Source organism: Euprymna scolopes, chromosome 2 (genome assembly GCF_053919585.1).
Source record: "Euprymna scolopes isolate OS-2025 chromosome 2, ASM5391958v1, whole genome shotgun sequence".
In the NCBI taxonomy this organism is placed as follows: domain Eukaryota; kingdom Metazoa; phylum Mollusca; class Cephalopoda; order Sepiida; family Sepiolidae; genus Euprymna; species Euprymna scolopes.
In genome coordinates, this window is record NC_136483.1 from 196,618,999 (window position 1) to 196,630,429 (window position 11,431).

Sequence of the window (11,431 nt, forward strand, 5' to 3'; positions counted from 1 at the left end):
GTACAAAGGCGTGTAGTTCGTCGGAGCATCTACTATTAAAATACTTGTAAAATAGGCAAAGATATGCAACATTTCGTCGATGGGACAAGGGTTGAAGCTTAGCTGAAAATTCTGGGTCTTTAATTAATTTGGCGACTTTCTTTTGAACCCTGTCGAGGTGTGAGAGACTAGTAGCAGATGCACCAACCCAAATGTGACAACAATACTCCATACATGGGTGAATGGTGGCCTTGTAGAGATACTGGATACTTTCAGGCGTAAGTAACATTCTAACACACAGTAGAGAGAGTGCATCTTCATAATAGCAGTTGCGGCAATGCACTCGATGTATCTGTTCCAACTCATGTTTCTCGTGAACATTAAACCGAGGAGTTTGTATGGGGTACTTTCTGGTAGTGTATCATTGGTGGTTGAGGTTTCTTGTAATTATTAAAGTAAACGAGATTAGTCTTTGCAGCATTAAACGCTACCATCCATTTTTCTCCACATTCCACAACATACTGAAGATCTTGCCTTGGGTATGTGTTCATTCATTTTTCCTTCGTGCCTGTTATAGAGTGTGGAGTCATCAGCAAATGTGCTCATCTCAGAGAAAATTAAAAATATCGAGGACAACCTGGATTCTTGTCTTATTTAAGAAGGATTTAATTATGTTAAGTATTCGTATAGTATTATCACATGATCTGATTTTTACGAGAAGACCATTGTGTCATACCCTGCCAAAAGCCTTAAATTTATCAGTGCTACTGCCCTCCCCTCCCTTATCTAGTACATATATAGATATATCTGCTGTAGAATAGGATTGCCTAAATCCATAGTAGGACAGAAGTTTAGCAACTGTAAGGTGGTGAACTATAGCTTGATTAATTATATATATATATATATATATATATATATATATATATATATATACTAGCAAAAGTACCCGTCCTTGACTGGGTTCAAAAACAGCCTACAGAAAATGGACTCTGTTTTATGAAAGTATGATAGTTATGAAAAGGAACGGTTGTAAAGAGATAGCTTCGAATTTGGGGGTATCAAAACCAAAGCTAAATATGATGAAAGTAAAAATAAAATGGATAAACCCCCTAATTTATTATACCATACCTGTTCACACTGAAACACTTATCACAATATGCTGTGGATCTATATTAAAAAAACTTGTTAAACTTTGTGACATATTTCCATTCTATAGAGGTCAGGCGCGAGCGAACACCCCATAATTTTATTATACCATATTTCTTCAAACTGAAACATAATTATCAAAGTATACTTACGCAGATAGATATGAAAAGCCTTTATTAAAGTTTGTGCCTATGTCCATTCTATGGAGGCCAGGCGCGAACGTAGATCCCACAATTTTATTATACCATCCCTATTTAAGTTAAAACATACTTATCAAAGTATTCTTATGTACATCTATATCAAAAACACTTGTAAACGTTTTTCTATTTTTAAATTTTTTATTTCCATACTTTGTGGACGAGGCGCGAACGCAGACCCCACAACTTTAATGAACCACTGTTCTGCCAGATCAAACATACCCATTCCTGTGTCTCGACACATCTTCTATCATTATATGTGATCAATTTTTTAAAATAGTCAACCATATAAGAGCCTATCAGTGACAACACACACACACACACAACATACATTCAGCTTTTATATGTATATATATATATATATATATATATATATATATATAATTGTTTTCCATATACACACACACACACACAACATACATTCAGCTTTTATATATATATATATATATATATATATATATATATATAATTGTTTTCCATATATCCCTTGTTTCAAACAAGAAAACATTGACTTTATTTTTATATATTTTTGATCCACAGATTTCAACGATATTTCCTACATTTATATTTGCTTTATTTTATATATTGAGCTTTACGTTTTTGGCTAGCATCGTCTTGAAAATATTATCTCACTAATATTTAATAAGACAATTATTTACTCGATTATCAAATTTGTGATTTAGTTTGTTTATATAATATATATATATATACATATATATATATACACACACACATACATACACATATATATATATATATATATATATATATATATATATATATATATATAATTCCGGGATAATAATATTCAAAGATAAAAACGAATGAATTTAACGATGTTAATATAATAGTGCTCAATAATATATAGAGAAAGATATACGTTTATTTATATTCAAATAACAATCATTTTAATGTTGCTACACACTTATGGCAATGTTTTAGTCAATTAGTTATAAATAACTACATGACCTCGTCAGCAAAAAAAACGAAATAAGATTCCTTCTCATAAATGAGGACAAAAACTATTATACGAACAATGACGTGATTACCTATAAAAAGAAAGTAAATGGAGAACAGAGAAAGGGGGGGGAAGAAAGAAAGAAGGAAGAGAGAAACAAAAAGATACAGGTCAGCAAAAAAAAAACACGCAAAAACTAACCTTCCTTCAGATTCTGAAAACGGAAAGAAAGAAAGTTTAATGCATTACCACTTTATGACATTATGAAATATTAAGAAAAGGGGCTGGAGAAGATGGCGTGTTTTCTGGTGATTAATTTTGCTATATTTTATTTTATTATATTTTTCATACATTTTTTTTCATTTATTTAAGAAAAAAAAATCAGCTTAATTACTTTCAAGGAATATAAAATATTGTTAAATTAATATAAGATGAAATTAATATCTAATGGTAATATATATTAATTTTAATTAAAAAAAACTGTAAAGAAAAACAATATTGTACGTCAAGGTGATAAGAGGTTAATATAATATAATAATGGTAAGGATGCAATAATAATGTATTAAATAGTAACAGTAAAAATAAATAGTGTTACGATAAATATGCAGAATCTTATGACTCTACAAGACCAATAGTACTCCCGCACATTCTCGTAACGTATTAATAAAGAAAATGAAAAACAAATATATGTCGGCCAAGTAAGTAACGGCCTATATGACATGTTGTCTTTAGGTTCAAATCAGCAACGTCATGAAAAAACCGAGTGAAGCATACGGATGGCAAACAGAAAGAACAGAACAACAGCGGATTATATATATATATATATATATATATATATATATATATATATATATATATATATTTATATATATATATATATATATAAATATATATATATATATATATATATATATATTTATATATATATATATATATATATATATATGAATAGAAATGTATAAAATAAATAATACGAAAAGTATAAAAGCTTATAACTTTTCTTTATTCGTTTTCAATTGGTGACGTGCAGGAATACAAAATAATATTATGAAAAAAAAATTAAAAACATTTTTTACAGGTACATAATTTTCGCCCGATCCTTCAGTCTTCATCGGTCTAGTGAAAGTGATGAGCATACACGGGGAAAAGGGGAATGGAAAAGGAAGGAGGAGGAGGAAGAAGAGGAGATATAGCCAATGAGTAATATACATATATAAGATGACATGATGATTTTCTAGGAGAGATTAAACCTTATTGTATAATAAAATTTTATATATATATATACATATATATATATATATATATATATATATATATATATATATATATATATATATAATTATAATTTTATTACACAATAATGTTTAATCTCTCCTAGAAAATCATCATGCAATCTTCAATTAGCCGAGAGTGGAGCGACCGAACAAGTGATATATTTTTTTTCTTGTCTATAAGAAAGGACTATTCAATTAAAAAAAATATGAAAAATGACAAGAAGATTATCTGAATCAATTAAACTGTAAGATTGGGATGGGAGAGGACGTGGGGAAGGAAAATATGAAATGTTAAATACTTAACTGGATAAGATGTGCAATAGTCAGAAAGAAAGTTTGTACAAACGAAATAATAATCCAATTTCGAAGGGTTTTTAAATATCAATGTATTCCGGACATAAATCCGCATTTTTGCTCGTGTCCTCTTTAGCGGTATCACGGTTGTCTCTCACTTTCGTCGATAAGTAATTCCGAGGCAGATCGGGAGATCAGTACCTCCACTTCGCGTCTCCTTGAGCTGAATTAACCTTATTTACTTTCCCGGTAAATATTTTCGCATGCTCTTCTCCGATGAATAGTTTTCCATTGAATATTGGAAGATCGGTTCCTTTATTCCATGTGAGATAATCTCTTCTTTTGCGCCTCAGCACAACACCTCGTTTGGTATACTTGTGTCCTATAATATCAGTTCTTTGCACCACTGTGCAAGATGGTCAAGTCTGCATTCAATTCGCCCTTTCTCTGTCTATTCCAGTCCTATGAATCGGTTATAACGCCTGATACATGAGAAGTTTATACCATGGATTCGATCAAAGTGCGATCGAGGGGCGCTAGCCTCTTTTCGTCTTCACTGTAGGCCGTCTATGTATCGAATGATTTCTTTGAATTCTTTTCACCATGTTTCCGCGCTAAAACATTCCTTGAATTAGTTTCTCTTTCTCTTTCGTTACTTGAGGGAAGAAAACGGGTCTAAGGAGAGAGAGGAAATGAGATTAAGTCATAATTGGTCAGGGGGGATTTGGGGGTAGATCCTGCTTGGGCTGTTTCCAGTTGTGTTTTTAAAAATTGTGGGCTTCTAGAGAAAGGGGTTGTTCAGTGATCGAAATCAAATAAATAAATAAACAAAAAGTAAAAAGATATGTTAATAAAGTATGTGTGTGTGTGTGTGTGTGTGTGTGTGTGTGTGTGTGTGTGTGTGTGTGTGTGTGTGTGTGCGTCTGCAGAATAAAGAACTGTTACAATATTGATATATTCCTTACATTATTACTGAACGAACTATAAAATCTACACATATTTTTGCTAAGCTGGTTGATCCACTCATAATATAAGAGGAATTTTTACAATTATATAATATTCATACAAATTATTTATTTTAAAATAATACATTGACACACTTCATATATATATATATATATATATATATATATATATATATATATATATATAGAGAGAGAGAGAGAGAGAGAGAGAGAGAGAGAGAGAAAGAAAGAAAGAAAGAAAGATTTGTTTTTAAACATGACTTTAATCATAAGTCTATGATGTCAAAGCTATAATGATTTTGTTAAGGTTTCTGTTTTAATATCCGGTCATAGCATCTGCTTTATTTCTTGAAACTTACAGGATCGAATGGTAATATTGTCGCCCTAGAAAAGACACGATTCTATTTCCGTTTGATGAAAACTGGTCTTTTATTTATTTATTTTTTTTTTTTTTTACAGACCAGTTGCGTACAAATCCCAGGAGTGATAGGAGGCTTCAATTATATCTGAAAGCGGCACAATGTTCAATGAGCGAGATCGGAGATGCGCTGCTGTACAACTCATGCTCTCTACTGACCTAAGTTATGACGACCGGACCATTGCCAGCTCCCTCAAGATGCAAATCTGGATGACAGGAGCGTGTCCAGGTTGATGAAAACAAAGTTCCCTGTCATGATTATGGTCTTTGGTGTGGTTTCAAGTGAGGGCCACACCATGCCACCTCACATCTTCGAAGTCGGCTTAAAAGTCAACACGAAAGTGTATCGAGATGTGCTGAAGAGCGTGGTAATCCCCTGGTGCAATCAGATGGTCGCTGGCAGATTCTGGATGTGGCATTATTATTCGGCACCGGCCCACAAGTTGAAAGAGACCCAGGCTTGGCTTTAGAAAGAGTGTTACGGCTGTGTACCCCCTCCTCTCCTGATTTGAACCTGCTACATGACTTCGTTTGGTCATACGTCGAGAACATGACCAACATGACCTCCCACAATCCTAAAGCAAGCCTGATCGCCGCCATCCACCGAGTATTCGCCAAACTCCCGCCGGCACTTGTGGAAAAGACATGTTCCCAGTTCCGGACACGTATCGAGGCGGTGATTGATGTTGGAGGCGACTACATTAAATAGATATCAGCTCTACTACATAATCAAGTTACCTGAATTGATTTTTATTTCAATAAAAGTTTTAAAATAAAGCTGTAGTGTTGTTTTCTTCAGGGCGACAATTTTATCCTTCCATCCTGTAATATATAAAAAGAAAGTACTTAAGATCTCTGATGTTTCAAAATTAGAAAAATTCGCAATGTGTTTATTAGATTTAAAACCAACACAAAGTCAAGTATCTGCAGAATGTCTTCTTGGTTCCTCCTTTTCTCTTTTCTCTCTCCCAACGTTCGAACACAGCATATAATAACAAAACTCTAAAGCACGTCTGACAGCACTGACTTCTGCCAACAGTCTCCCCTCCTCTTAACAACACAGGCTTTTTATATCGCAAAATCGTTCACCTCTATTTGCATATTCTTCTAACTCACGTGATCACTACTCTATAAATAAGAGTCTTGACCGTTTCTTTTCTTTCTTTTTATTTATTTTTGGTGACCGACCCGCACGTGGTCTATCCAGGTAAGTCACGCATTTCTCCACAAGATTACATCGTTTAATTGTGATTGACGGACAGACAGACAAAATTCACTTTATATAGTGGGTAAATTGATTTATTCTAATTCTTTCTTTTCTTTTTATATTCAAATAGGTTTTCACTGCAAGTTTTCTAATGATGGTTGCAATTCCGACTCTGAATGCTGTAGTGGACGATGTCTGCAGAAACACGAAGGCACCAATCACCGCTGCACTCCCAGCATGTTGCACCAGCCGTGCGTCTTCAATTACCATTGCCTGGAAGGATTGGAGTGCTGCGAGAGAACCTACAATTGCTGCTCCCCTATCTGGAGGGACTGCATGAGCTCACTAGACTGTTGCGATCCAGAGCACAAGTGTGTGTATGTTAAGGGCTTCACATACAAACGGTGCCTTACCATGGATGCCTTCGCCACGCAACTGTCGCCTTCCGCCCCACTTGTGCTCTTCAGCGTGATACTCTCCCTTTCTTGGACGTACATCCATCACACGACACATCTTTTTCTGTCGACGGCGTCACGTGACAATCATAGATCGCACAGATTTCAGGCGGATCGATGGAGAAGGAGTTAATTTTGAAATATGCTTTTTTTTCTTTTCTTTTTCTTTTCTTTTTTTTCATATTGATTTGTCTCTAGTCGACACAAACTTTATTTTGAATTGCTGGTCATTCGAGATAAGCTTTTTGCTTTAAAACGTGTTCGATTAGACAACGTCTTCTGCCGGTATAGAAAACGAAAAAAAAAAAGATAACATCTACATTCAATTGACATTAATTGAATTTGGCCCTGCGAGGTCAAAAAATGGCAAAGATCATATATATAAAATCTGAAAGTGATCTCTCATCGCAAGCCAGTATCTGGTCGGCGCAGGTCACAACTAACTGCCAAATATTAAACAAGATCTAATAAAATATGACACTGTGCTATTTGAACATTTGAACTTCAAATTATCGGATTATTTTTGTAATTATTCACTTTTTAGAGAGGGGCTAAAGATCAGTTAAAAAGTTGTGTCGTATTCATTTGTCAATATATATATTTCATATTAAATTAACGACAAATTCCAAAAGACTTCTTTAAAAATGAGACCATTGCAAGTTTTTATGGCGTTGTTTCTATTCGTTGAGTGAGGGATGCCGTCGCTTCACGTCTATTTGTTGCAGAAATGGATTGCCATGAATCAAAGGTCACCAGAAATTTATTTCTTACTACCAGGCCACGTGTTGCTGTGGTTCGGAATGGTTAGACATAAAACTACTTTTTTAATCAGGCCGTTAGATTCTTCAGCTGACTTTAACGTGTTTCTAGACGTTAAGCTGTGTTTGTATTCAGCCGTGCGTGCGTATCGTTCGGCACAACATTACAGCCAAATATTTGTCGAGTTTCCTGTTCTATTAAATTAATTGACTAAGTAGTCCATCTTGTACTACCATCCTGTTTTTCACCTTTTCTTGCTGTGCGTTATTTGACACGCGCTTTTATTTTATACGGCGTTTATCATCATTCTTGCGTCTTTTTCTATATTAACAAAGCAAGACAGAAAAAAAGGGGGATAAAAGATTGACAACGATGAACGTATCGCAAACTGCTACTATTTCTCTATTTCCATCCATACTCCTTTCCGTCACTCTCCTCCTCCGTTCAGCTTCTTTCCTATTTACCTCCGTCGCCGTTTCGTTCTTCTCCTCGTTTTCCTCTTTCGACCACTCTTTCTATATTGACGAAAAGAAGCAGGGAGATCAATGATACTATTTAACCTGTAACTAGAAAGAGAAAAGGAGAAAGCGAGAGTGAGAGAGAGGAAGGGGGAATTTTTTTATTTGATTTCATTTTCCACAACTTTTTCCTTGTACAAAAATCTTACCCAAGTTCATTAGGTGAATAATGGGTCACATTTTTTAGAATATATATATATATATATATATATATATATATATATATATATATATATATATATATATATATATATATATAATTATTTTTTTTACTATAATAATTAAATACCTACAGACAATAGTGTTTCATCTTTTCGGGAATCTTCAGTGCAGGGTGTCACGATTAACACCAGTCGAACGATTCGAACCCGGCAACACGAACCATCTGGCTCGATTAGCAGAGACCGTATCCGTATATATATATATATATATATATATATATATATATATATATATATATATATATATAGCCAGTAGAGTTTAGTTTCCTAGAAGTACATCCAATGAAACAACATGTGTCCACCAAAATAGTGCGCAATGAGTGAACAGAGCAGGTATATTAATTTTATTTATACAAACATTAATGGCTACATATGTGCATACATGTTTCTGTAATCACCCACGTTGGGGGATTAAGTCTTCAGGCCAAGAATTACCGTCGAAAGTGATATTTTCACCAAATACATTTTCCTATTTCGTTTATCCAGTTAACATGCAACCTGGGTGGGAGTCATAAAAAACGGTAAAAGGATGAGTGAGGTCTTTGAAGATAATAAACATCTTTTTCATTTCCCTTTCCCCTTCCAAGCTAACTTTTGGTTTTATGGCATAAGGTACTTGAGAATTTAGTTTTCTTGTCTTGGAGTCTGTAAGTTAAGAACCTTAGCGATGGTCAGCTAATTACTGACGGGTGCCTTTTAATCTACATCCACCCACACACACATGCAACACACATACAACACACACATACACAGACACCGCCACACACACACACACATTAATACGTATATCCAAAAGCGAATCCATGCTGTACGCTTTTTTTTTTATTCACAACACACATACTGAAACTAGACAATAACTCTGAAACTACGCAGGAATAGAGTTAAAATTACATTAAGGTAAATAAAACAAAAATAAATAAAATTAAATAAAAATAAATAAAAATAAAATTAAATTAAAACAAATAAACAAACAAACTATGAATAAATATAAAACACGAAAGTTATCTAAACCCCACATGTACCTATATATATATATATATATATATATATATATATATATATATATATATATATATATATATATATATATATATATGAGCAAACAGTTAATGAAATATGTTAAAAAAAACACTTTGAAATGAGTTAAAAATATATTTAATCTGAAAAGGAAACACTAGATAATCTGAGACTATTTTTTAAGAGATTAAGTAACCAATGAAGTTTAACGAGGTAAATACAAGAGTGCTCAATACCGAAGTAGAGCAAGGTATACTCTTTATTTGTTTTTACATAAGCAGTAATATGTTGCTACACAGTCATGAGCATGTTCAGTCAGCTAGTCACTAGTAACTAGAGACCTCTTCAGGCAGTACACCTTATACGAAAACAAACTTTGCAAACTTTGCTTTCGTATAAGCTGTATGGCATAAAGATGTCTCTAACTGCTTATGTAAAAGCAAATGAAGTATGTATATATATATATATATATATATAGAGAGAGAGAGAGAGAGAGAGTGTGTGTGTGTGTGTGTGTGTGTGTGTGTGTGTGTGTGTGTGTGTGTGTGTGTGTGTGTGTGTGTGTTTTAGAGGCGACGAATTTTAATTAAAATAGAAAAATATTTCTATTATATAAAAATGGTTTGTTTTTTTTGACATTTTAAATTTAAATACAATTTCGAGTATAGAGCCCCCCCCCCCCGTGGCTCGCACATATATGGCGAAATCTAAAGGTCTAATTTTCAAACTCTTCGCATTAAATTACGCTGTATTTTGGTAAAAACGCGTCGAATGTTGTCTTCCAAGTACTCTATTGTGTCATATATCCCCTAAAAAAAATGGCATGAATAGTTATTCTATCGAACACAAGTGATTTCATAAAAGGGCCCAAGTCTTTCCTTAAATATACAATTACAACTAAGGAGGGGGGAGTAACTCTAGTTATACAAAAATGGAAGGTTAAAATGCAATTTATTTAAACATTAAAACGGTAAGTGGGATAATAAAAATGGGGAACATAATCACTGGAAATAACTAAACTGTATATTTATTCAATAGAAAGAAAGCGAAAGGATTATAAAATAATATAAAATTATAGATTGATTATAGTTTTAGGAAAAAATAGAATATGTTTAAAGGTTGCTAAAGAGATTAACGTGATACTGTGGTATAACGTTTAAGCAATGATAAATAAATTCTGGAAAACATCGTAGTTGATATATAGATATTCATATATACCTATATGTACACACACACACACACACACACACACACATACACACACATATATATATATGCACACACACACAAATATATATATATATATTTGCAGTCATCGACATACAGTCCTGTTTCGTTGTATCACAACTCATCAGTGCCGCTAGACTAGCATCTCTCCTAAGCCAAGGATTGAACCTAGAACGTTCGTGTTTATAGTCGGCAGTTCTCCCACTCGACCATGGAATCGACGCCCGTAAATAACTCGTCGGAATGTCTAATTAAATAGACACTCGCCACCACATTTATAGTGCTCAAATCGTCTGTTCGTAAACTAACAAACAACGAGCTTCGCATATATATATATATATATATATATATATATATATATATATATATATATATATATATATATATATATATATTCCAGGTAGAAATTTTCAAAAGGGTCGTTGATAGTGCTCAATCAAAGAGAGCAAGTTATATTTTTTAGTATTCTTTATGTAAACGCAGTCATATCTTGCTACGATGTGCAGACCGTTTCAATCATATTTGATCTCATCAGGCAAGAAAAATTAAAATACGAAAATTAAAAAGGTTCAAGGCCATTTTCAAATATTGAGGAGAGAAAATATGCCATGACTGGCGTGGAGTAAAATTCAAGTTCTTATGGATTTAAATTAATTACAAAAATCAAATTTCCGTTAAAGAATGGGTGGAGTTTAAAAGGATATTTTAGGGAAAAGTTAGAGAGATATAAGAAGGGAGGGGTAATATAAAGATATAGAAGGGGGCTATGAATACACTAATATATATATATATATAT

At 33.2% G+C, this 11,431-nt stretch overlaps 1 protein-coding gene across 2 annotated transcripts in view; it reads left to right on the forward strand.

Moving 5' to 3' along the window:
• The window catches only part of LOC145301325 (uncharacterized), a 301,904-nt gene extending 294,037 nt beyond the window's left edge, over positions 1-7,867 (forward strand). For both annotated transcript variants that reach the window (XM_080144566.1, XM_080144567.1), the window contains exon 3: positions 6,569-7,867. In XM_080144566.1, the coding sequence (XP_080000692.1) occupies positions 6,569-7,026 (458 nt within the window). In that variant the 3' untranslated portion in view covers positions 7,027-7,867. The remainder of the gene's footprint in view (positions 1-6,568) is intronic.
• The last annotated feature ends 3,564 nt before the right edge of the window (positions 7,868-11,431 follow it).